The 27,578-nt window shown below is 42.2% G+C and overlaps 1 protein-coding gene across 3 annotated transcripts; it reads right to left on the bottom strand.

Moving 5' to 3' along the window:
* Positions 1 to 279: 279 nt before the first annotated feature.
* On the bottom strand, positions 280 to 27,193 carry kif16bb (kinesin family member 16Bb). Of its 3 annotated transcripts, none has more exons than XM_074646537.1 (20): positions 26,982 to 27,193; positions 26,842 to 26,905; positions 26,645 to 26,755; positions 26,436 to 26,552; positions 25,151 to 25,248; positions 22,700 to 22,812; positions 22,468 to 22,610; positions 22,033 to 22,147; positions 21,527 to 21,655; positions 21,183 to 21,358; positions 20,995 to 21,060; positions 20,849 to 20,908; positions 14,245 to 14,364; positions 14,056 to 14,107; positions 13,820 to 13,957; positions 12,374 to 12,456; positions 9,546 to 9,634; positions 4,739 to 4,912; positions 3,814 to 3,904; positions 280 to 3,104 (listed from the first exon to the last, which is right to left on the bottom strand). In XM_074646537.1, exons 1-20 carry the CDS (start codon positions 27,026 to 27,028, stop codon positions 858 to 860), a joined length of 4,233 nt encoding a protein of 1,410 aa, XP_074502638.1. In that variant the 5' UTR covers positions 27,029 to 27,193; the 3' UTR covers positions 280 to 857. The 3 variants fall into 3 exon arrangements, with proteins under 3 accessions (XP_074502638.1, XP_074502637.1, XP_074502639.1); XM_074646536.1 differs by having other exon boundaries at positions 21,979 to 22,147; positions 26,982 to 27,192; XM_074646538.1 differs by lacking the exons at positions 25,151 to 25,248; positions 26,645 to 26,755; positions 26,842 to 26,905; positions 26,982 to 27,193 and having other exon boundaries at positions 21,979 to 22,147.
* Positions 27,194 to 27,578: the final 385 nt, after the last annotated feature.

The raw sequence follows: 27,578 nt of genomic DNA, 5'->3' as shown, positions 1-27,578 counted from the left end.
AGATACTATTAGTGTATCTTTCCAGTGGCGAGTTCAATGATACATGTCTTGACTTCCTACACAGTGAGGAAGAGGCTGAAAGTTTTAAAAAAAGGAGCCTCTGCCAAAACAAACAGAAAGGAGGGTAGGAAGAGAAAGAAAGCCTGACAGAGATGATAAGAAAACAAAATATTAGACATTAGACAAAGCAGTGAAATGCATCAGACTGAATTCTTTGTTTTCCCAAGTTAAAAGCTCAACTATCAGAGCGTATCTGCCGTCTAAGTGGTAAACAAGACTCCAGAGCAGCAGTGGATTTACCTTCCTTTTATTTAACAAACATTCATCCATTTTTACATAAAATATTTTAAATTTGCATTAACTTGACAAACAGTGCATATATATATATATACATATAACATTTAAAGAACCATTACAGGGAGCTAATTTGGTCGGATTGGTAATCTAAAATCCTTTAAAAAATATTACAATGCCCATGGAACAAATGAAACTGGCACAAACATGTTTTTAATCCTCAAAGTTGAACCTTCAACACCTAATTATTTAAAACATTCCACATTACAGTGACAACCTCTTTGGCAAAAATAATGGGGGGCCAGTGGTTAAAGAACAATAACAATTCAAGAACAAAGACAGTCAAGGGTTTTAAAGATAAAAGTGCTAAACTCATGCATTATTAAAAAAGACAAAAACTTCTAGAAAAACAAATCAATACAGAAACTTCAAAACAGGTCATAGTTTTCACTGTCACTTACTTAGTGAAGCGGTGCTTTGCATTGTCTGGTTGGGATGCACTTTTGCTCCCTGTGAGAGCGTTTTCAAGCTGGGCTGTTCATTACTGGCTGTTCAGTCCTTGATCAGACATTTGACAAGTGATTAATCAGGCAGGCGGCCTCAGAGGAGCAACTGAAAGTTAATTTCCACACTTCTGCATGCGGAGATGAATTTGAAGCTTGTGCAGGCGGAGTAGCTGCCTTAGTCACGCTTTCAGGGTGACCCCTGCCCCTCACATTTGCTAGGATTACATCCAGACTGACAGCCCCGCGCTTGTCTTCATCATGCACCAGCACGCAGCGCACATCTGAGCGCTGACAGAGAGTTAAGTCATTGAATTGTGGACGGCAGGGCCCTATGGTGACAGAGCGTGGAGTCGGGTGAAAGACAGCATCCTCCTGCACCAGGCCAAGGTGGGTATCAGTGAGTAAAAGCTGAGCCAGAGGCTTAGTGTGGGTACTGGGGCTGATGCACACCCCTACACCTGTGTACAGTAGCAGCTGCATCTCTCCCAGAGTTACCGTTTCTTGATCCATGTTACAATGAAGAAGGTAAACCAGATCAGCGAGACTTTTCTGAAAGTGGCAGCAAACCCGTAAACCAGCATCCAGCAGCAGATCGGGTACACAGGCCTGCCAGTCTAAAGACAACTTCATCAAGTCTCCATGGAGCAGTGGGTGCTGAGAGGCCCTGTTGTCCCCGGGGCAGATGACACCAAGTATGGCCCTGCATAGCTCTTTGGTAAGCTGCTGGCTGTGGGTGTAGACACCCAGGATGCTCTCCTCTGTAGTGCCGATCAAACGCAGACTGTGGCCTGCAAAGCCTATCTGCACCTCCTTCAACTGCAACAAGGGGAGGTGATGGAACAAAACCAGGAGCCCAGAGTCAGTGGTCAGGGTGTAGAGGCCAGTCTCCGTCAGGATCAGGAGGGCAGGACGGGGCTCAGGTTGGTTGCATTTGGCAACATTCAGCCAATAGAGAGCTACAATCTTCTGGGAGGTTGGCACTGTGGTGGAGATGATGGACTGTAAAGTGTCCATTATGTCTGATAATGGTAAAGTTTGCAGGTACAAAAGGGAATCAGGAAATTCTATCAACGTTTGACGAAAGACTTGGACTTTGTTCCGCACAGTCCTCGAGTTCTCCAATGCCTGATCTTTGTCTTTTGGTGCATGGGTAACCTCTGGCTCACTGTGTTTCACTGGCAACAGCTCTGTAATCAGTTTGTGTCCTTGTTTCACATGAATATCAGCCATGTCTTGCTCTTGTGGTGACCGCAGATCCCCGATACTCTTATTCCTTGTCCAGATATCTTCTGGGATTAACGGCACGTCATCTGGAAATCCTTCTGCCTTGCTAAAGGTTTGTGTTGGTGTCAGGACCAGGGCTTGTGTGGTGTCAGGATTAATGTAGCCCTGAATTATCTGAGCTGCCTCCTCAAGCTGAAGGTTTTGAGTTATCTCCATCTGGATGTGCTGCATGAGAGGTAGATCTTTCACCATGGAATAAATGTGACTATTCTTGAACAGAGAGAAGACTACAGTCCTTTTAACCATGGAGAAGACCTGGCTGTCCTTCACTACAGACAGAACATTACTTTCCCTGACCAGAGAGATAACATGGCTGGACCAGCGGGCCCCAACAGGCTGCAGTCCTTCTTCCCTGACTTGCTGCAGTACTGTAGGAGCGCTCCAAAGGAGACTCCCTGCATCTTGGAAAATCCAAGAAATTCTGCTGACCAAAGAGCCCAGCCCTGAGTGATGAACTGTGGCTGTTGCAGTCTCTGTCACACACACACCCGGGATCTCCTCCAAACCTCCAGATTCATCCATCTCTCCACAGCCAAACTGGCCCTCGAAGGTAGTTTCCTCAGGTGTGGAGCAGGCTGCCGGACTGCTGAGGGGATTTTTGTCGAGCTGAAAGGGAGTGCTGGTCTGTGAGAGGACAGGCGTGGAGCTAGATCCTCTGCTGCTCTGCAGGTGGGATGTGCTGCCTAATGAGCTCCCACTAGAGCCAAGTCTCTCCTTGTAGCAGTCAGCCACGATGCCTTTGATCTTGTTAGCATTCCCCTCTGGCTTCGTGCCACATCCATCACACAGGCCCAGGACACTTGTCTGCTGGAGGCTGGCATCCCCTGACCAAACCTCCTCTCCCTTATAACTTGCAACTCCAGCCGCACTCTGAGCTTTCCTCCACAGCCACTCAGACATGAGCCCTGGCCCTGATTTATGACACGAGTCCCTCTCCTGCTCCTGGCCATCCCTGGTGCTTATCCCACCCTGTAGTGTGTCTCCATCCAACTCAAAACTAGTGTGAGGGACAGGCATGGCCTAGTTTATATTGTGTAGGTGGGTGAGAAAGGGAGAAACAAAGAGGAGGAAAAAACTTTTTTTATACAGAGTAAATTCAAAAATCCTGTTTGTTTAATGCTATTTACTGCAAAATAAGTACTGCCATTGCCGGAACTAAAATGACTATTTCACCCAGCCCCCTTTAAAATGCATCTGTATTTATGTATTCAATTATATTTGGATACATAAATGCATGCAAAGGAAAATGGAGTGCAGGAAAACAAGGTACATGTATAAACAGAAATACTTCAAAAGTGCCCTCATTGCAACATGCTTTCACAAAATGAGTGTCATTTAAACCCTATTACACTTTCCTGTAGGGGTTTCAAGGGAAATACGTGCATAATAAACAAACACAACAAGCCAAGGGAAAAAGTATTTCATGCCTCATAAAAATCTGTATTGGGCTTGGCTGGAGAGGGGGGTAGGTATTGACATTTGCTCTGTTTTTGCAAAGACAAAAGGGACTAGTGCTTCAGTTGCACAGTGGCAAACCCGGTGGCTCGATAAACAAAAACTGCAGAACAAAGTCATCTCACTTTTTGCACCCTGAGTTTTAGCTTCATTCAATTTATTTAATTCCATGCAGAAACTACCCATGGCTTTTTGATTATGTCCTTATTTCTTTTCTATTTAATTAAGAGCAACTGTAGACTAACTGTAGAACAAAGAAAATATGAATACATACTGTAGTCATGAGTTTCTCCGCTGTGGCAGAGGTAAGACAGCTGCTTGGCACTTTGGAGTCCGCTGTCTCTGCAGCCAGCATATCCATCTGGCTGAAAAAGGACACAGTGAAGAGACAATAATGAAATAATGCATTTCGTATTTTATCAGAAAACAAAAATTGTGTCTTGATATGAAGAGGTGCCCAATACAGCCGGGTTTATGTGCTTATACATGCTGCAGGGCTCTTTGTTTTCCAAAGCTAATTTAATTGTTTGCTGTGGTGTGACACTGGAGACTTCAAAACTGTTTGCAGGCAAAAGACAAGACTGCAATAACCCCCAAACCCCCATTTCACAAAAAACATCCATTAGATTTGAAAAGCAAACAGCCCAAATGGCTGGATGAGATTAGAGCCACTCTACTAGCTGTGAAATTAAATAGAATCTGTGCATGTTGATTTGAGGATTTACATACAATACTCAGCACTCTAGAGGGGAGGGGAGCAGAAACCAAATATACAGCTCAGAATGATTTCTGACAGTAAACAGGCCTTTGGCTGAGCTTGGTGCGTTGCGGCAGGTTGGTGAGGGGGGAAAAGCGCGAGCGCTAAAGCGTTGACAACATCAACAAGAGGGATCACTGTACAGGTCCTCGTGACGATTAAAGGATTTTTGCAGATCCTGAGGATCAGTACAGAGGATGTCCTGTACTCAGCGATGTTTGTCTACTCACATGAATAAATGGATGAACACCGATCTGGGATTCCAAGTCTAAGAAGCCGACCACATTTTCTTCATATCATTTTTATCTGTCACACACACTTAGCTCACATGCAGAGGTTTACAGTGTTCTCGCTGGGGAATGACTGCGAACAAAACTGGTACACAAACAACGGACTCATTAAGATCACCGCAGAGAGCACAGTTCGCCTCCCCCTAACTTACCCAATGCCAGTCTCTTCCATCTCTGCCCCCGTTGTCTTCTCTTCTGCTCTCCGTTGATGGGGAGCCCCACTGTTTTCCTTTGAAAGTCTTTTGATGTCCTGGCTGCGACTGTTCAGGCTTTCTTGGACCTGCTGCAATTCCATCTCCTGCTGATTGAGCTTCTCTTCCATCCCCCTAGTCATCACATCATACATGCACACACACAGAGATTTCATGAGAAGTCCTACATCCTTTCATACGCACCCTTAAACACATCTCATACCATATTTTCAAACATTTCCAGTTCATTTTGTGACTGTCTTCAACCCAGATATTTGAATAAGGCACTTGAGATGTTAACTAAAAAGACGTCTTAAAGGGTAACTTCAGTATTTTTTCAACTTGGACCCTATTTTCCCATGTTTTAGTGTCACTAATGGGGACAACAATGTTTATATTGGTGCAGTATTGAGGGATTATGCTGCAGCCTGCAGCCACAATGCAAGCTGCGAGGTGAGCAGCGTCAATGTAACGTTCCGTTCACTCAAAGTACCACTGACAGGCTCAAATTGTTATTATAAGTGACTGACAACATTATGGAAAGGACTCTACAGAGAAATAAACCATTCTGTTCCAGTCTGTTTATTATTGTGTCCAAGTCAAGGAGAAGTCTCGTTGTGAATAAATATGGCTACCATCAATTTTAAAGACCTCGTCCACATTGCTGAAACCAGCTAAATATTCATCCATGACATTGAAAATCTTTTAGATAACACTAAGCTACGCTTTTTCTGTACTTCACACAACAAACTCTGCCCGGCAAGCACTTGCATTTCCATCATGGATGTATTCCACTATTCCACCGTTGTCTTCCAGCAACAGATTTCAAAACGAGACTTCTCCTTGAGCGAGACTCTTTACATAACAATCAGAGCCTGTCATGGCAAAAACAAGCACTTTTAGTGGACGTAAATGACAGCTCCAGCTCGTCCCAGTAGCACCATATTGCAGCCTGTGAGCAGCTGCCGTCTACAGCGCTCTCCCTCAATACTGGACCAATTTCAGAAATTGTTGTCGCCATTAGTCAGTTAGACACCAAAACATGGGAAAATAGGGTTGAAAAATACCAAAGTTTCACTTTAAAGTAAAGTGACAGAAAAAAAATCCTTCAGAGCCAGATAGGTTTGTAGGTGAGATTGTTCTAACTGCACTACAGCAAGTGGCAGGAGGTGTTAAGTGGCACAGGAGCTCCTAGAGTGATGGACGTTAACCAGTGGAAAAACACCATTTCAGAAGATTCATAACAGCCTGTCAGTGGTCAGAGGAGGCAAAAAATACTGACGTTGCCACTTGGCCTTCTGGCCAGAGATGGAAAGTACTGAGAGGTTTGTCAGGTGAGGGACTTTCAGAGCTCAGGTGGCCATTAAAAGCTACATAGGTCAAACACCAGCTGGACTGCTCAGAGTCCAAACTTGCTGGGTTTGAAAGAGCTGCATTTCAACTTGGCTTTAAAATACGGTCTCATATCAGACTCTTACACAGTCCATTTAATAAAGAATGAATCAAACACAATGGGCCAACATTTACTAGAAGGTAATACGTGGGTCTTTCGGACGGCCTTGAATTCATACACAATACAAAAACGTCTGACCTTGCCATAACAGACAGCCCTTTTTTAACTCCCTTAGGAGTATGCATCTTATGTTCCCGAACTAAAAGCTCAATTTAATAGATTTTCAAAACCTCACGCTTCGAGGCAAGGCTACATGCATTCAGCTAACAAATGCACTTTGACATTGCATATATAAAAAAAAAAATCAAAGAGCTGGATTAAATACAAAAAAGTGAACAGTCCCCATGCTGTGAGGAGAAGGTCGGACGTTTTGTGAATGCAGTTAGCCTCTTCATGTCCGAACTCTCTAGTGAGAAATTCTTTGATCCAACCGATGTAGCCGATAATGGGCACCCCCTCAAGCAACGGCAGGTCAGTTCATTGATATCTCGTGGCACTCCCAGAGCTGAACAGCCACCGTTTGAATTCAAATTTTTTGCTCGTATTTACCACTCAGGGTTAATTCCAAGATGATTTGTGCAAAATCAGGTCAATCTTGTCCTTGCTGCAGGGGAGCTTATGCTACACAAACAGCAAGCAGAACAAGGATGAAATACATATCCAAGCAATGAGAGGAGTAAAAGACCTTCCCTCATCTCCCCCGTCTTCAGTGCTTAAACAGATGGTGGTGCAGCGTGCCAGGTGAGAGGAGGTTAAAATATTATAAATTATAATATTTTATGGTGCGTGTTCAGAGGAATCAAATAGCCAAAGTGTATTTTGCAGTGTCCAATACTGCCATATTCGCCTTTGTGTATTTCTACAGTCCTGCTGCTGATCTGCCATTAACACCTACAGACTTCAATCAAGCTGTCTGTTTCCCCTCCACCACCGACTCCTACTGACTTCCATTCTTCTCCATCTTTTCGCCCACTCCGTGGTACCACTTTCACACACAAACCAAGTGTTTCTGATGCAAAGTGATGAACACAGTAGCCATGTGGTAATAGCAGCCTTGAATAGCATCACATGTATTCACGCTTCCACATTCAAGCAGTGTCAGACCAGCGGATGGGGAACATGGTTGCAGGTGTCGGATTGAAAGCAGTATGAATCACCTGAGCGGAAGCGCTGCTTTTTGGGCATACTGCACTGGGGGGGAAATTACATGTCAGACAGCTCCACATGCTGTAAAACATCAGAGTTATCAGATCATGAGAGACCGGGGAGGTGTGTCTCAAATCGCTCACTACTTCAGTAGGTAGGTGAATCACTAGGGAGTGAATTGGATTTTGGGCACTAATTCAATGAACACTGAGACGCTGACAGATCAATGACCTGTCACACACTTCCCAGGCAGTGGCAGGGTATAATGATCAGTCACATCAACATAATGCCTCTCAGGCTATAGTGTAAAAAGCACACAACTGCTGCTAAGTGCTAATAAAAATAATAGTAAGGAGCTAGCACTGAGAAAAGAATTACTGTCACCGTTAAAGCCACTGTGCATAGGATTTTTTATGATTATAGCATCTTTTAAAAAAGGTACAGTGTGTAGGATTTGGCAGCATCTACTGGTGTGGTTGCAGATTGCAACCTCCGTGAAGAGGACCCGCTCCCTATGTAGATATGAAGGGCTCATTCTAAGCTAATGAAAACAACGATTCTTAGTTTCAGGTGATTATACACTAATAAACAGTTATTAATATGATATTCCATTTCTGCTAATAGATCCCTTGAAATGTTACATACTGTTCCTTTAAATTATCCTGATGACACATTTTTATAGAATAATGAATTAATTATCAGTGTCACATAGTGGGTTTAATTGACATAAATCCTAAATCGACTTCCCTGAATCAAACTTTTTTGTTATTGTATTAGTTGCAGCTTTGGCTACCTGTGTCAGTAGGCCTTTCTCAATACAGAGTACACAAAAGTCTGGTCCTTGGGAGTTTGAACTTTGGCCTCAAATCAAAAAAGGCCCACTTAACAAGCTTTCACAGAGCTTTCATCCACGTTGACCTTGACATGCAGTCAACAGATACATCTTTTATCCTCACTATAAAGTATTTTTTCAATAAAACTGAATTTAGTATCATACAGTATACAGCCACACACACAAATATTAAAAGTGTGGCGAGATCTTGCATATAAGAAGCCACTGTACACAGAGGCAGTGCTATTATACAACAGCCCAATACAAAACATGAATCTTAAACTTTACCTTCAGCCAAACTAATTAGGACGAGCAACAAATTAGAGTTCCACTCTGAGTGCCAAAGTTTAGGAAAGCATTATATGTTATGTTTAAAACACTACGGACACATCAGAGCCACCACTCAATTGACAAAAAGGCTTTCTGGGATGACACCGTTTTGGTGACACAATAACAGTTCGGTCAAAAATTGGAAACAGTGGCTTATATCATCCGCCTTCGCCGCTAAATACATGCTTCACACTAGTCAACTGCCAAAGAATCCTTGAGAAAAGGCTCAGTGGAAGAACCACGTGCACATTTGGACTGCACTTGGCTAAATGTGGACTTTGAATTGGGACGCTACTGGGTCATGGCTGATGACCTTTCACAAATACAGACTAGAACGTAGAATGTGAAAGACCTATATGAACTTCCAGTATGTGACCAAGGCCTATTGAAAGAGGCTAGGACACATTCTTGGGGTATGGGGTATAACACATGCGCAGTGTAACTGGAGCTGCGGTCGTGCGTTGCGATTTGCTCACTTCGGCGAGTGCTGACCATATTTTACTGCGCATGTGTTGTACCCCAAAGATATGACGCGTCAATGACGCATGACATCTCCTCTTTTCAGCCTGGTTGCATGTGACTTTCATGCTGAAAGTGGAAATATGTCACTTCCGATTAGTACTTTTCTTTTTACAGTGCATTTGGGGATTTTGGGGGAGCTGAACTTCAAGTGCACTGCAGTGATTTTGGAAATGGGACACGAGGAAGCTCACTACCTACATAACTAAAGGCCGTTTTGGGACACGCCCTTGGGCTGTATTGGAGGAGAAGTGCCTGCTGTGATTTCCACTGGCTCAGCATGAAGCACTTCAGAACGGCTTTTTTGCATGTTCCTACCTCTCCTCTCACAGAAGAGCTGCCATGATTTATCGCTTTGATTTGGTCTACGTGCCCAATGAATGCTGCTCAATAAGCAGGCACGTCGTGGAGATGGAGGTGGACTGGGTTCGGTTATGCTTGGGTCACAGAGTGTAGAGAGCTATTACACATGTCTGCTTAAGTCTCACCCTTCGTTTTGCAGCATCACCTTGGACAGATTCTCAGTAGATTTGGACACGTCAGTCAAGGGCAGGGTGGAGGCAGACGGCAGCCCGCTCTGCAGACAACAGAATGAGACAGCACTGTGAAACGTAAATCTGTCGGAGTGTGAGAAATGAGTGACAGCTGCCTGCGGTAGATTTGCAATTATGCAATGGTTTAATTATAGTATATGCTGCATGTCATCAGTATTCCTGACACTATTTTTCACAAAACATAAGAGGGTAGATTGAAGAGCTTTGACAACATTTGGAGAAATGTCAAAATCTAATATCTGGTAAATCAAAGCCCTTCCAAATGAGGCTAATCAGCATGAAACTATCACATATTCCTCAAATGAAAGGGTTGTGCATTTTGATAGAGCAGCTGTAATGCACAACCAGGTCCATTCTTGTGGCTCCATATAGTTTATCTTTAGCATAGTTCTGTTACAATTTGCCACTATTGAAACATACTGCTTTGAAAAAACCACAGGTACACTGCATTCTCAGTGTGGTATTACATATTCTAAGACTGAGTGAATATGAAACTCTTGGGGCCATCTCATTTGGAATCGATGTTAAAAATAAATGGCAAAGACTCTTCTTGGAACCACAGCGGGACCTGGATGTCTGTGCTTTACTTGGCTGTAATGGCGTGCAATTTTCAATAATGCATAAAGCAGAAAGCTGTCAGAAACCAGAAGTACAGCTGTGTCTATAAAGTGGTGTGTGAATCCATTTTTGCAACCTAAAATATTATAAAGCACCGGAATGAAATGATTCAAGTTGCATGCAAATGGATACTAGACCAGAAGTTAATTTTAAAATACACCGAGTGTGAATATTACAGCAATAATTTCCGATTGTGTAACTATCGATGCTCAATCATTGTTGTTTATAAAAACTAACCACCCCCTTGGACTGTTTATGTGCCTTCTGACAAACACTAAGCCACATGTCATGAGTTTCTTCAACAGTGACTTTCACTCTGCCATAAAGCTTCGAGTAGTGAAGCACCCAGGCAACAGTATTTGTATGCACAGTGTCTACCATATCAGGAATGGAAGCCTGCAGCGCTTTCCGAGTGCCTACAGTCCTCTCGGTAACCTGCTTTCAGTGTTCAGTTTTAGTTTTGGAGAATGGTTCGTCAAAGGAGGTTGATTGACTGATTTAACTGCACTTATCTTGTCCTTCCCTTGATTGGGATGGATTGTTTTCAGCAAATTTGGTAAGATTTGGTTTGTAATGTCCCTTTGTCTTCATGATGTAGGTGTTGCTATGGAATTGACTAACAAGCGGTTGCACCATATGCTGCAATCCATTGCAAGTCGGAAGTCGATAACTCCGAGTCGGTATTCCTGACATCCAATCTAAATGCGTACCCAGTGCACCTGCTCGGGAAAATATGGACGCCCGCAGCAAACTGATGTTTGTATGGCAAGTGTGTGAGCTTTACAAGCATCTACAGAGCACCTACATCAATTACCACAGCACCATTAGTGAAGAGAAATGGCTTTACCATCATTACATTAACAACTAGAGAAGCCTGTGGGGAAATATGTCCAAAAATCTAATTTACGACATTTTGAGGATCTGCAGGAACCCGTTTATACGTTGTTACAGCAGGTTTCACAAAACAAACACTACATAAAGTAAAGAAATAATGAAAAGGTAGTTCACTGTGTGCGCCGCCAAGTTGCTGTGACGTCAGGTGTGTTTATGTTGGCGAACTCGGGCTCGATAAATCTTGCCCGAGTCTCCGACTTGGAATTTTGATTTAAATGACCGTTCCATTGAACTTTTCCATGTCGGAGGTTGTTTTTTTCCGAGCTCCGAGTATAATGGATTGCAGCATTACAGATACTGGTGTATTTAACCTAAAATCACTTGTCACACTTCAACTGTACACAGAGCGCCATTCTGGTTATATTGCAACTTCTAAAGACAAATGGCTGCATAAGTGATGATTTAGGAGATTTGTCTTCACTTTGACTTAATTTTTCTGTTGATCCACGATACTTTCAACACCACAACAAACTTTTAAACTTTCCATTTTCAAGTTAATGTTTGACATTTTCAGTCATTGTTTACTTAATTCAAATTGATTCACTTAATTCTGCCCAGCACATAAACACATCCAGGTTTTTATTCTTACACCCACTCACGCTACCCAAACTTCTTAAGAACACTTAAAACATTAACAAATTATTGGAGAGAAACACTGGTTGAGGTTTGCTCAGGAGAAAGGGTGCATTCACACAATGCTTCAAAACAAATGAAAGTGAATGAAAGCCAAGAAGGAGCTGTTGCAAGCTGGATGAAAAGCAGCCCGTTTTTGAAAGCCGCTGCACCTGGCCTCCTTTCAGCAACAGCAGAGAGCTTCTCTCAAGATTGAAAACAGTTCAATATTGTGGAGAGATTGTTCATGATGTGCAGCTCTGGTGCTTTTTTTGTGAGCCAATTATTCAGAACGAAGAAATAGAGTTTCATGCTAAACAGGCAAAAACAAGCAGTGGCGGCTGAAAAGCGGGCAGTAGTTCTTACTCTGATCAGAAACAATCTGCGTGGATCACACACTGCTGGTGCTGCTGTGGAGTTTTCTGATGTGGAGTGAAGTGTGAATTAGAGTTCAACAAGAGCAATGTTTGCTGAAGGAAGCAGATATTACAGATGGTAGTTATGGAAACAAAGTGTGTGATGCTGACTTGCTTTTACAAAATTACCAGCAGAAAATGCAGTTGTGGCAGCATCTTTTCTGAAAGAGGCTCCCTCAGCTTCACTAAAACAGCAGGATAGTATAAGAGCACAATCTGTACCTGGAGTTTCTCCCTGAGCTGGGCAGCTTCAGTCGGGTGGTTAAACCGGAGTACGGTTCTTCTTCCTAGCTGTATGATGGCACCTAGAGGGAAACAAAGACGTATAGCATGATAAAAGTGGCAAATCACCAACTCGCTCACCAGCTTAAATTTTACTATTTGGTATAAATGCTGCACCAAGCACTGAATTATGCAACACAGTGTGAGGAAGATTGGCAGAGGCAATATGTGATGTGTTCCAAGACAGTAATGGTGCTGAAAGTCTGCCAGATAACCGTTAAAGTGTGTGTGTGGCACAGTATCTATAATGCATAAAAAAGGTGAGGAGGAAAAGATTTTGGTCATGGGAATCACCCCGTCATTGTGGGATTACAGTGAACTGTCTCTGCACTGAGCTTGGGGGAAAAGTTGATGAATGGCACGAGAAGTTCTCCAACATTTTCCTCTGCTGAGGTAAAGTGAATGAATTGCCATGATGAACACAATCCCCGCTGTGATTGGCAGTGACCTAGACCAGGGGGATGATTTACCAGAGAAAATGGTCCAAGGAAACTTGAGAAGTCTTGTAAAGCCATCGAATTGAAGTGATATTAAGGTTTATATATCGGACTAGCACTCATATGGCCACATCCACAGATTTTCTCGAGGTCTCCTCTTCATTCCCCTTCTCCTCTCTCGGCACGGCAAATACTAATCTTGCTACTGCTAATGACTTCTGACGAGTGACAAAGCACCTGAGAGGGCAGCCCGTGATGGATTCCAGCTGCTGTTGGACTGAAAATTACTATCATTTGTTCAAGAAAATAGCTTCAGATGCAGCCGTTTCTGAAGGGGATATTGGATAAATTGAAATGGTTATAAAAGAGACTAGCGTAGCCGGGCCCCGCGCCGCCTGGTTCTGTGTGCAGTTATTATCTCTGGAAAGCAAAAGCAGTGTGGATGAGGAGGTAGTAAGCGGTGAAAGCTCCCAGCCCCGGCGAGCGGGGTCTGCTCAGTGGGAGCAGGAGAGTTTCAGCTCCGCTTGGCTCTGTCCTTTGAAAGGTTAATGCTGTGGCCCACTTCAAACCTGTCGGCCCTATCAACTCCATCTGCCAATTAAATGGAGGGCCTGGGGCTTTGTCTGGAGCTTTGTCTGGGGTCCCTCGCCCTTCAAAATGTTTAGTAAGAGAAATGGCATCTGCCCTGTGGAGAGCCGTGTTCACAATCCACTCATGCCCTGAGTGCGCTGCCAGGGACATAAAGTGGATTTCATTTGCAGATGTGATGCAGTGATCTCATATAACTGCATTCAAAATGGATGAGCCTGTTATTGCCTCCCACTGGCTAAATAATTGGGAATCTGAGAGAGAAATCTTCATTATTAGAGACATGCCTTGCTTTCCCCCGCCTCCCCCAATGCTCATTAAAGAATATCAGGAGCATATTAAGCTTTGCAGAAATGCTTACCCTGAGTCAGCTGGCAGGGATCGGTTACCACAGAGCCATTGACTGAACACAGTGCGCCATCCTGAGGGATCAGAGTCACGGCCCCAGCACGGTTCTCAAGCACGCAATGTTCAGCGAGGAGCCCAGGCCCATGAAGCACTACAATACAATTAAATATGAAAGCATAAAAAAAGAGATATTTCCAGTCCAATGCATAACACAGCAGCTGGGAATTTAGTGCGGTAACCTTGACTCACCAATATCCTGACTGCATGATGCTTCGTCACTCCCGATCAGAGTTCTGCCCTCCTAGATTAAAGGATTAAAAGGTCATGATACAATATGCAAGCTGTTGTTTGGCAATTAACGAAAGCGTTGGACCTTAGCTGGTAATGATTTGAGACAAATAATGTGTGAATTATATGAAGTTCAAATTATCTCTTCACTTTCAAATAATACAGGACGACTCCAGTGCTGAGCAGGTCTTCATTAATGCCTATCAGATGAGGTAACTGGCAGTCCAGGACCACTCCACTCCCCTCCTTCCTCAGAGCCACAGTCTCCTCCTATAGAGAGACAATATACCATGAGGGGGAAAAAATCTCATCCAATAGCCTGTAGCTGGAATGGCACACAATATAAAATAAAAAATGCTGACAGACATTTAATGGCAACCAGCAGAAAACTGAATTCTTTATGACTGCTCTTCCTTGCCTGAAGGCCAAGCAGATATAGCGGCGTTCCAACCATGTGTCGCCATGAAGCGGTAGAGTGGCTAACGGCAAGAGAGGCGCCATAAATCATTCAGATTATCGTGGCGAGAGTCAAACTGTACATTGTGTTCAGCGAGCAAAACAGACGCAGTGCCGCCGCCGCCCACACACACACATACGCACAAGATGGGTTGTATACCTTGCACCATTGCCTTTATTGATACACTGCCATCAACACTGTATGTTGCTGTTAAAATACTCCTGAGCTTGTAAAGTATACGTCAACTTTAGATAACGGCAACAAACTTCAGGCAGTTCTGTGTCATTTACAATGTGTCTGGTGGGAGTATTGTATGGAAGGTCAAACTAAAGTGAATTCCTGTGCCTCATTAGGCTCACATGAAGTGGAAAGCATGCCACGGCTTACGCATAAAGCATTTATTTTCCATAAATAGATGATTATTTGTGGAGGAAAGTGAATAAGTGTAGTAAAATTAGTCATTATAAGACTATTTTATGAGGACATTTTCATTTCCCCCCATAAAACATGGCATGCATTTGCATAAATGCCAAATCTCAGAAGCAAAAAAGATGAAAAACACTTCAATGTCCATATTTCACACATAGGCTATTGATTAATACTGCATTATAGTGACGCACAACACAACATTACAGTTGCATCAGAACTCAGATTTCCATTCTGCTCGTCCAGAAATCCCTGATAAATATGTATTTAATGATAGCACCTCTCTACAGAAATGTGATAAGGAGAAAAATTGATTTAATCCTTGAAAGCCATTTCTAAAGCACGAGACAGCTACACTCAAAACCTCCGATCTGCTCCATATGCCGCTTCACTGCCTCCACCAATTGTTGCTGAGGAAATGTAAAAGCATGAGTCACACCACCTTACAGCATGTGTGTCAGTCAAGGGGCAATATTCATTTAACTTTGTATGAAAATGTCATTTAGTATTATTTCATTTCTAACTTAAGCATTAGAAAAGACCAGACAGGCGGCAGACAGAATGACTTTGTTGAGCGGTTAATCTGCCAATTATTCAACAAGAAATTAAATAGCCCGGGATGACCTGCCGGGTTCAAAAGACACACTGAATTACGCCATAAAGAGAAACTTAACTCTCTAGGAAAAGTGTTCAAGTCCGCTAACCTTTTCCTCCCAGGGCAATGGCCGTGGTTCAATAACCCAGAGTCTACCCTAGCATGAGTGGCCCTATCAGAAGTATTCTTCTGTTAAGCTGGTGGACTAATGCCTCACATTGCCATGGATTATCATAAGTACCTCCCCAAGAGGCAGAGCAGAAAATCTCACATATGGAGGATTCAGAGGCAACACTCTGCATAAACTAGTTCCCCTCTCTTTCAACCTCCTCCAACTCTCTTTCGCATAGATTGGACCGTGAAGTGAAGGGAGCGATGTGTCCACCAGCACCACCTCACTCATTGGCAGTTGTGAGATGGGAAAAAAATCCTTTTTTTTTTCTAATGAAGAAGGAGAGGCATCGACCCCAGCCCCTGTACTTAATTAAAAGGGATTCTTCACAGACTTCATTAGGAGGTGAGGAGCAGCCTGGCAGATTAATGCACTGTGTCACTTTCCCCACACAACAGGAGCAGATGAGATCCTCTTATTTTCTCCCAAAAATTCGCACACATAACAGAGAAAGTTGTTCCTCACCACGCCCAGTCAGTCAGTCTGTGTGCGTGTGCTACGAGGACAAAAAGAGGCTGCTTTCAGATTGAGGCAGCTGGTGAACATACTGTAATTAACTGTGGCCCGGACCAGCAGCCAGGCTCGGGCAGCATTTAGGCTTCCATTAAAAGCCATCATCTGTGGTTGGGCAGAATTTTTAATGGATTTTTCTCAGCACTTTGACAGTTCAGGTTCCAGACTTGGTTAATATGCATTTCAAAACACTGCCATAGGCCAACAAATCCTTCTTTTCTGACTGCCCATCAGCCTTGTCAAGTGGAGCAACTTGCCAACAGAACAGATAAGCAGGTACTGAATCCAGGCCAAGAGAGAGAAACTTCTGCATTCAAACTGCTCCGTCACATTAAAAGGTTAATTTCATTGAAAGAGCTGTATTTATATCCCCGATTACTGCTCTTTATAAAAGTTCAAATGAATAACGCATGAAGGGAAAGGCAATTACATGGCCAGTTTTCAAAATGGCATGAAGCCTTTTGTTTGTAATGATTGGATATATTCCACAATGGTAAACAACAGATAAAAATTGGCATCTTATTAACAGTCCTTTCGGTTTCTTACTTGCCCCTTTATGTTATTTGTGTGTGCGCTGCATTTAAAAAGCAGAATCTCAACCAGAGACATTTGTGTTGTGGTTGTTATATGAATGTTTTGTGTAATTAGCTTGATATGTACTCCAGCCATCAGCATGTTGCCATCCATGCAGCTTGTGGTTAAGAGAGGGATTCAACCTGGGCTCCCAATCAGTCAACAAGTTCTCCTGCTCTTGTGTCCCATTGCAACTCACGTCAGTTAATGGCTGAAATTTCAGAATATATTGTGTCACAATTCTTATTATTTCTGTCATTCATTTGTTTAATCCCTTAACCGACGGCGGGCCTGGACGCTATTCTGTCTTTCAGAGGTTGTTGCAGGCTGAGTTTTTAAGCTAGATACTGGTATCATATGAAACTATAAAACATAAAGTTCCAAACATGTCATGTTAGCTTGTCGGGAAGAACGCTAAATAACGCTACGAAGTTGCGCAAAATTTTGGCGAGGAAAAACTGGCACGGCGATTTTCAAAGGGGTCCCTTGACCTCTGACCTCAAGATATGTGATTGAAAATGGGTTCTATGGGTACCAACGAGTCTCCCCTTCACAGACATGACCACTTAATGATCATTTCTGAGCAGTTTCCAGAACAGAAGCGCTCGCCATCAAATCACCGAAAAATGCAATTCTTGCAGAAATCTCCAAATGTCAAAAGTTTGATACCAAATCACAGCGTGGCTTTTTCTATGGTATGTATAAGAGCATAGAACATGATGATATAACTTTGTTATGGCCATTCCCATGCTCACTTGTGTCTCATAAATTGTTGCAGCAATTTTGGGGTTGATACCATTTGTTACACAGTTTTGGGTCTAAATTTAAAAAATTTTACCCATTAAGAATTGATAAATTATCAATAATTCCTCCAAAATACCACATTAAAGAATGTGAAAATCAACAGAACTTTTATTAGTACAGTTGATTTAGGACCCCAGTAGGCGATTTTAGTCCTTGTAGGCATGTATGCATGCCTATAACACATGCTCACCATGTGTGTAAATAATATTGATGAATTAAATTAAGAAAATAAAAGTCAATCTAGTTTGGAGCCGAGCTTTACTGGCATGTGAAGAATCAAAGGCAAGCTGCAGATATTAATATGTAAAGGTCATGAAATGCAATAATGGCTAACTCTGATGTATAACTGCTGACAGTAGGAGGTAAATTGACATTAAACAGAGCCAGGCTCAGAGCATTCAAGGCTTAAGTTGTGTCTTTGTGCTGATTGCAGCATGTTTGGGAAATACAAAGACCACTAGGATCAAAGAAACTCTGTTGTTCATGTTATCGTACTGAAATTGAGGTTCCTCCCACCACTATGGTACAAGCGGACCTGAAAGGATGGCTGGGGAGCAGAACTCCACTCGTGAAGTACTCACAAAACTGTGTGTATGTGTGTGTGTGTCTGTGTGTATAGGCTATATACCCCTGAAGTAGAACAACATTTCACTTTACCCTCTTCCTGCCTTTTTTGTTCTTTCAATCTGTTGCCGTCTGTGTCTGGTAAAAGGCTGCTGTGGAATCCATCTCATATTAATTACTTTCTCTTTCCCACATGCCCTGTAACCAATCTGGGAAGCTGACGATGAATAACTTTGCATTCTAAATCTGCTTTGAATACAGAATTCAAAATTCTGTTTACACCGCTCTTGGTCAACTTGTCTCCTTGCGGCCCAAGCAGAAATTTTCATCTAGCTCTCAGCAACGGCATCGACTGAATTAAACACAAAATATATGAGACTCGAGGAGTTGGAGAAGACGGCTCTTAATTTAAAAAACTTGAGCTGGAGATAGAGAGCATGCACTGTGTATAACACCGTACACTTAAACAATGAGGTTGGATTATATCAAAATCATTCCATTTAAAAACAAAGCCATTTGTAAGATCTACTTTAAATAAATTCCACAAATGTGATTAAGCTTTTTGTTTTGTAAAGTACGTGTGCTGAATTTTGAAATGGCCGACTTCAAACTGGGTCTGGATGTGCTTCGCTGCACTGAACGGAGCAAAGACGCCACCTCTAACGTCTGTGCGGAATGCAAATGCACAGGAAGACAAATGTCAAATCCATAAAGTCATTCATCAAACACTTAAGAGTTTCGGCAACAACAGTGTGCCTGCCGGTCACCAGTACAGTGGCCTTTTCGCCTCGGTGTCACGTTGCATCATGCATCATAACAGGTGCTTCTGCATGAACGGGCACAGCTCTAAATAAGGCATATTTTTCAGCTCTGCCAGTAAGAGATGGACGATGTTGCCTCGGAGCATAAAGCCATCACTGCTTGACCATGCAAACAGATTTACAACACTGTAACTTTAATTAATATGCCGGATAGTCAGAGACGAAAGTGCCATATGTCAATAATCAAGACCTCTTAATTAGGAGCAGTGACTGCTGCTAATGAGTTCCAATACGCTGTCATGAATAAAAGGCTGTCGAGCCACTAAATGTCACCTGCTAACCACCGTACACAATGTGAATGTTAATCATCCAACACACATTTATTCATATATATATATAGCCAACATTCATGTAAAATCCTTACACAATGTCTGATTGTGTAATGTGTAGCTTTACTTTGGTGTTCTGGTGCAGGATCATTAGCGGCTGCTACAAGTCAGAAATATACAAATCTTTCAAAAGGCCAGATCAACACAACAGTTTAAACCCATCCCAAAATCTGCCAGAGAGAATGTACTGTTCAGCATGTACGATGGAGAGAAGAAGTCGCCGCATACTTTTCATGACTGGCACGCTTCACAGTTCAATGCATAATGCAACAGGCGACTTGGCTGAGTACGACGAGTCCCCAACAGATGACATTTGGTGTTATTTGGGAGGTTGGGCACAAATTCAACAGAGGAAAAAGTGTTCAGTGTAAACTCTGGGCTGGCACACTGTGGCGTTTTTTTTTTGTTGCAGCTTGGGGTCTTGTAAAGGATGCTGTCTCAGCCTCAAAGAAACCATATTGGGTTGAAAGAGAAGGCACGTCTGTTCTGTTTCTATTTGTCAGACTCCCCAAACACTGTCACACACACACCAACTTCACGATAATTACAAGAACTCGGCTTTTGGATGCCATTTAAACCTAAATAGATGGAAAATTAAATTTAAATGTCAGGTTGACTCGACTCTCATTAGCCTCTCCACTCCATGAAGTGGCTCTGGCTGTTTACAGGACTTGCAGTGACACCAGCTGGTAGGATGTCTTTACTGCAGGCAGCAACGTCTGTCAAAACTGCTGCAGGGAGCTCGCTGCTGTGTTGATTGTCAGTGTTAAAATTAATAGAGCAAACCTTTATACTCTATGTACTCTGTGGCCTTCTATTTTACTTGCATATATATTTCTGTACCATGCTTCAAATGACATTTTTACAATATTCTTCACCAAATTGGATTTTGGACTTCGAAATGAAATCCAAATTTGTTATGACATATAACTAAATTGAAAATGGGGGTATAGAAAACAAGGCAGGCAACAAAAATACAAGCAACAAGGGCACCTAACAAACTAGTTTCTGTCAAGAAACAACAAAGCTCCAAAGAATGTAACTGTGAACAAAGGATATCTCACATTGTATTCTGAAATGTTCACCCAAATCTGTATTTAAGAAAAAAGTAGTACGGTTTGATTGTCTTTATTTTACTATCTGGCTAAATGAATAAACTACACCAAACTGGATCACAGGACAAAAGCAATTGTCTTCTCTTGTTATCCTCTAGCTCATGTCCAAGAGTCAAACACACAGTACCGGGCGTTTGTGAGTCAAACTAACTGATGTTAAATTGGCCCCAGGATATTTGCGCAAAAGCTCCCTCGGCCTCTTTATTAATGTGTATTTAAACAAATTGTTGAATCAAACTCAAAAGAAAAAGCAAGATAGACATCACAATTATATGAATTTAAAAAAAAAAACATGATTGTTGCAGCCTCTGTGCAATGGTCAGTCTTTCGTGGAAGGCAATGTCTGATTTTACTACATTTAAAGTTAAATTAATCATTGCTGTACCTGCAAAATGCTCTGAGTCTCGCCCCATTTGCTGGTCCACTCCTTGGTCAGTGCTTGGACCTGGGGACAGGGGGGGCAGGTGTATTGTTTACAGAGGAGAACATCAAACCTCCCCGACGGTTTCCACTTGGCAGAGGATGACTCACCTTTGCCTCATTCTGATGCAGCTCCTCCTCTACCTTCACAGAGGAAGAAGGCTCCCCACGGGAAACCTGGAGTAGTAGTAAAAAGACAGCCACAATTACAATGTAATCATTGAATAAAAGACCGCCAACAACATACATATTGTAGTATCCTTGATGGCCTTTTATGTGAGCTTGAACATTTACAGGACCTGATTGGCTTCTTCCAGTAGCCCTCTGAGCCTGTCAACCTCTTCCTGGAGCTCTCTGATCGCCTTCACGCTGCTGTCTTCGTTCACCGTGGGAGTGTTCACGATGTTTTTAGCTCGGCTGGCGTAGCGCAACGTGCTCAGGGTCTCCCCGTAGTTCACGTCAGCAGGTGAGACGGCTGCCGTGAGAGGCCACCAGGGAGGAAAGCACACGGGTTGACGAGCAGTGGTGAGATAAAACATTATCTTTATCATTTTCAAGAATAAAAAGGGGTGAAACACACTTTCTGGAAAACAGCATGAAATGACTCGGTGTCAGCAGAGTTCTGATGATTTACAGTACATACTTGCTATCATAGTAGTCACAGAGTTTCCACCCAGGCTGTCTTTCAGTAGCCAGGTCAGCACAGAGTCTCTGTAAGGAATGAAGATCTGCTTCCTCTTTTTCTTTAACTGTCCTCCCACGCTGAGTTCAGCTGCGAGGTCACACAGAGAGAAAAACACTGACTCAGAGAAACTGGAGAGTTCCAGTAACATATGAAATGTCTTATTCTAAAGCTCTATTGATCCATTTCCTTCAAATGATGAAAACCCAATTTGGAATGAAACCAGACATCAAATTCTATAATAAAAATGTAAGAAAAGTAACCCTTATATTGTGTTTTACTTTGAAAAGGGTGGAATGACTGGCCTCGCATAGAATACAATCATTATTCGCTGTCTATTATCGAGCTGACCAGCTCAACACTAGATAAAGATGTGGCATCATGGTGTCAGTCGTGCTGCAACCGCCGTTTACCCAGAGCGGAGATCACACTGCCCAGGGTGACCAGGGATTTGTTGATGTTGGCACCTTCTTTCAGCCGGGTCCCTGTGTTGCGCGTGGCATCAGCTCTCTCGCTGCCTGCCAGGTCCACCAGGTGGATCTTACTCAACGTCTCACGTGGCAGCTCCTCATCAAACCACGCCTGTGGCATGAGAAAAACATTACTGAGCAATCTCCGTCTAGTTCAAAAGAGGCAACATCACAGAGGAATACTTAAAGGCGGTATCACGACAAAAGTGCTACTTAAAGAGGGAAAAAATTAAAAAGCCTTTGAAGATGGAAAAAACATGGTGGAAATGATCATTCCACAAAACGGATAAACAAGGCTAATTAGAGCTCTTGAGGGATGGCCTTTACTAACACCCAAAGAGTTTGAAGAGAAACTTTAAAAAATGTTTTACCCAATTCAAACTGGCAACATGAGACCTGGCAGCAAGGATATGTTTAAGCACTGCGGATCACCTGGGTGAAGTTGATGGTGAAGATGGCGTGGGAGCGGCTGCTGAATTCATTCATGCCCGTGCTGGCCGTGGTGCGGTTGGCATTGCCGAGAACGATCAGGTCCTCTATGTCACTGTAGTTGTGTACAAAGTGCTTGGACAGATCTACACACAAATTGTAGTCTGTATTAGATTTTCTGAATTTTATACAAGCTGACACGGACACGGGCTGGAGAATAAATAACCTGTCTTACTCTCTACATAGGGCCCATGCCTGGGGTGCTCTCTCACTTTCAAGCCTCCATCTGCAGGTGTAGCTCTCTTCTTGAGGAGATCCTGCACACGTTCATTGTAGATCTCCAAATAGCTGGTGCCAAGACAGAAACACAAATGCAAAATTGGATCCAAGATTGCACACAAGGCCACAAAGGCACAGATTAATAAAGGGTTTCATGGTTGATATGTGAATGGCACAGCACCAAATAAGAAAACAAGCTGCTATTCACCATCTACGAAAAGAGATGCACATCAAGTTTAAAGCCAAATTACTGTGCATATTGTGCATGCATTGCTCTGCTTGCATTGGCAATGAATAAACAAATATATGCAAAGTAGGTTTCAGCAGAGCACTTCAATCAATGCTGGGTGAGGGCAAGAAGCAAAAGGACTAGTCTGAGTGGCTGATGCAAAAACAATGCAAGGCATGGAGCAATTAGGCTTTATGAGAGTGTGACAGTGATGGAATTGCAGAGACCATATCCTGTGGATGTAGCCATTCAAGTTGTTTTCTGGCACTGTGGTGAGAACTCAAACGGGTTGCAATATTAGATGGTTTCTAAATGACTAGAGGCATAGCTGCCATTATTACAATAATCTCTATAAACAGATTCTGCATTCCTATAGAGAATCTGTAGGCAACTACAGGACAAGATTTTGTCATCGGAAGCGTTCTGGTTTCAGTTTGTAGTCTGAGTAGTATTGACCAATCACATTCGAGCAGGCTTTGGTTGAAACCAGGTAAACAGTCCTTGTGGAGAGGAAAAGAGGCGGAACCATCTGTGTTTTTCATGTTGTCTGCAAGAAAAGGGTGACAGTAATACTTTTGATGATCACATGTTTTGGAAAGCGATGTGTAACTCACACCTCTGATGGGTATATAACAAAAAAAAAACAGTACAAATGTGTTATTTGTCAAAAAGACATCCCGCTGTCATTTTCAAGCTATTCAACATCTCTGAAGCAAAGTCTGGCAGAGCCAGACAGATAAAACCCAATTCTAGAGTTGAATTAAACCCAAATAATGTGCCAGCAGCACACATGATACAAAATGGATAAATAATGGGTTTCACAGTAGCTCGACGGGCTTAAAATCCTCAATTTTATCTCTCAACATAATCATTTAGGAGTAGAGCCGGGACATGTAATCATGAAACAGATATTGTGATGAGACTAGATCTGGGATTTTGATTATTGTAATAAATCCTTAATGCTGTATTTTCTGGTTTTAAAGGGACTGCATTACAGTTAGGTCATGAATTTATAAAGTTAATTAAGACCATACCACTGGAACAACTCATTAACCAGAAAAGGCTTTATCTTTATCATGCTTTGTCATTCTTAATTCTGACTGGAGGCTTGGTCACTGTCAGATGGAGTAGAAAGTAGTGCAAGGTTCCCTAGTTTTTTCCCTGTGTGCACTCCTTTTCGGTGGCCACGATGCCTTTTGTCACACATGAGATGTATTGCAGTTCTGTGTAATTTTGAAATCATTAAATATTGAAAATAAGTACTTGTTTCAAATCGCACACTTTTTTTGTACGTTTAGTACTTTTAACTGCCCTTGCAAAGTACGTACTGTTGCATGTAATATTCATAAAATTGGGACATTCTACTTCGTCATAACATTGGGCCCTTTTGACCCTCTTGCTCATATCCGCTACGCAGAGAATTGTGGGTCAGAATAGCCAGAAAAGCATGCTGGCTTGCGTACTGCAAAATGCGACTGAATGCAGTAGGACATCCTGGTATTTTTGGCATACCACATTTGACATGCTATTTATTGGTACATACTAAATTTGTTTCTGGCATATTAAATAGTGTGGTAGTATGGGTATTGGAACACACAGATTGTTTTCTGGTCATTTTCATTATTGCATCATGGGTATAAGAGAAACTGAGGCCTTACTGTCGTATTGAGGTGACAATGCTGATGATGCAACATCTCTTTATGGCACATGCACGTCATCGTACGTTGCCCCTTCGCATTCGTCATATCAAGGGTTTACTCTCTAATAATGGCAACAAATCAACCTATTTGAAGTCTTGATCCCATGTGGATCCGTTAGGGGGCAGTCAAGACATGCCTGACATATCATTTTACATGATGCACATGCTTTCTTTCTTTTTGTAAAAAACACTTTACTACATTATGATGAGTAAAATGGCTGTATTGTCGCTGAAATAGGCTTGCAGTTGAAGTCACTTAATCCTTACATTTAAAAAGTCTGTGGTTTAATATTTCATTTTAATATTTTGTATTAGATTATAAGATAACTCAAAGAGCGTCGCCCCAACATGAGCAACAATAGCTTTGAATTCAGTGTGGTTACTAGAAAACTTTGCCATGAATCAGTTTTCCTTGCCAACTTTAATGATTGATGTGCAGAAGAAGATAAGAAGAAGCATTATATATGATGGTCCCTTACCTGACCTCTGTACGGAATGACACGGCGTCGCTCTTCCCTCTACGAGATATCTCGGAGAACAAGCCTTCACAGATCCGTGGAATTAAACCTTTATCTTCCTGGCATATTGAAAGGGAGAAAATGTCACATTTAGAGCTCTCACTACAAAATGATAGTGTTACTTTTAAATGACAATTTAATTTTGCTCCTATTGTGTTTTGGACGTCTATACGATGCCGTGACCACAACTCAGCACATGCAAAAGACTGCTGAACAACACAAACAGCAGCTCATCTGATATGGAATTACTGAAGCATGAAAGCAATTCCACTCTGAGCTGCATGCCCCTCTTGTTTTAATTACAAAGTAACAGATAGTAAGCATTAAGAGCCATATATAATTATCTAGGATGTTGACAGCAGCTTTGCTGATGACCTTGCTACAAGTCTCCTGGCAGACAAGCAGAAAGCGCGCTGGTAATGTGAAATGTTCCACTGCGGTGTAAGGTGAGGAGAGGAAAGCTGTGGGTTGCTGCCCTCATCACATTTTCTGATTAGTGGGGGAGCAACATGGAGATAAATGGGGGAGACGTCTGATGAGGCTGCATCATTCAGTTTCTAATGTGGTGCTATGTGCACACTGGGTTAGCACTGCTGGGGTATTCTGCAATCAATGTAAGCTCAACAGTGTTGTGACATCCTGGGTGTCCCTGAAGATTGAGGGCCTATTTACAGGGGCACCTTTGGGATGCAAGGTGGCCCTACGAATGTTTATAAGATAGCTCTCAAGATAAATTAAAAATGGCACTTTAAGATAAGATAAGATGAGATGAACCTTTATTAATCCCCGGAGGGAAATTCAGATGTCAAAGCAGCAACATCAGCAAACAGAGTGAAACACAGGAGAAGTAAAGGTATACAAAAATTATAAAAACAATAATAGAGATATAAAAGATACAGAGTGAATGGGAGAACATAGTGTGTGCAGTCCGTCAATAAATAAATAAATGTAGTACGTACAACAAATAAATGTAATATGTACATATGTGCAGTCTATAAAGTGGTATATAGGATGTATAGTGTAAAGTAAGTGCGCCAGTGGTTTGAGTCCAAGATGGTTACAGATAGTGCATGTTTAAAAAAAGGCAGATAGTGCATGTTTAAAGTTCTTAAAGTCCTCATAGTCCTCATATGGGGGTCAGCCTTGGTTGTGGAGCCTGATGGCTACCAGCATGAAGGACTGACCCAGGCGCTTTGTGTTGTGCCGAGGGGTGAAGAGTGCTGAGAAAGCTGAGAGAAGGCCTTACTGTGTGACCCATCATGGTGTAGGATTTTCCTGAGCCGGTTTGGCCATAGGCAAACACACAGGCGTTGAAACCCTCAAATGCAGCTTTCAGGACTTCAGACCCCAAGTCATGGAAAATCTGAAGCAGTAGAGAAAAGGTTAGTTAAAGCATCAGGTCATTGTCCTGCAAAGAAGAATTTACAAAATGTTGAAAAAGAAAAATACAGATACCTTCTCTTGGGATATAAATGTGGGACTTAATCTGTCAGTTGAATCATATGCAAAGTCATAAGAAAAGGTCTTCCTTCCGTCCTTCAGCTCGTCCCCTCGAACAGGTGAACCCTACAATGTCAAACGTGCAGCCCAACTCTTAATAAAAACGCGATTAACTGCTGTAGAAGTGTAGTTTTTATTCTGTGATAAAGTACCTTTTGAATAGATGTAGAGTTCCCCCTCATGCGAATTATCACTTTCGATGAAAAATGCTTTTCTCTGTGGAAGAAAAGTGGACGTGAGTGGCATCAAGAGTTCATTCTAAAGGGGAAATAAAAGCAGTCGTTTGACTTACCTTTTGTTCAACGGACGGGCTCGGACCGCTACTCGCAGTGAATCCATTATTAATCAAAGTCAAATCAAGTCAGCCCGTTTTCTGCTGCTTTGAAAGAGAAGTCTGCCTTCCTGCGTGAAACATCAATGCAGCGTTATCGCACCTAATTATCACACCTGAGGCCTGTGCTCACCTTCTCCATGCATTACACTAAGTAGCCACTAGGGCAGGAGTCTGAAACCTGTGGCTCTTCAGCTCCTCTCCAGTGTCTCCCTGTGGATTTATAAACATGGAAATTAATAATTGTTTTTTGTTTACATTTTCATTTTTATTTATCACTGTTGTAGGTCTACGGTAGTATTAGGGCAACTTGAGGAAAAATAAATAAATTTGAGATTTTGAGAATAAAGTCATAATATTGCGAGAATAAAGTCATAGTATTATGAGAATAATGTCATAATATTACAAAGTAGTAATTTTACATGCTACTTTATTTTTTTCTCGTAAAGTTATGACTTTATTCTCATAATATTACGACTTTTTTTCTCGTAATATTATTACTTTATTCTCATAATATTATGACTTTATTCTTGTAATATTATGACTTTATTCTCATAA

The sequence above is a fragment of the Sebastes fasciatus genome, chromosome 9, assembly GCF_043250625.1.
Source record: "Sebastes fasciatus isolate fSebFas1 chromosome 9, fSebFas1.pri, whole genome shotgun sequence".
Taxonomy (NCBI): domain Eukaryota; kingdom Metazoa; phylum Chordata; class Actinopteri; order Perciformes; family Sebastidae; genus Sebastes; species Sebastes fasciatus.
This window is presented reverse-complemented; position numbering and strand designations above follow the sequence as displayed.

Excerpts from the sequence above, each read along its gene's own strand:
- kif16bb (XM_074646536.1), bottom strand. The coding sequence starts at position 27,028 with ATGGATTCACTGCGAGTAGCGGTCCGAGCCCGTCCGTTGAACAAAAG. Across the intron at positions 21,656-21,978 it reads CAGTGTGATCTCCGCTCTGG|CTGAACTCAGCGTGGGAGGA; the intron begins GTAAACGGCGGT and ends GTGACCTCGCAG. Across the intron at positions 14,108-14,244 it reads TCGTCCTGTATTATTTGAAA|GAGGGCAGAACTCTGATCGG; the intron begins GTGAAGAGATAA and ends CCTTTAATCTAG.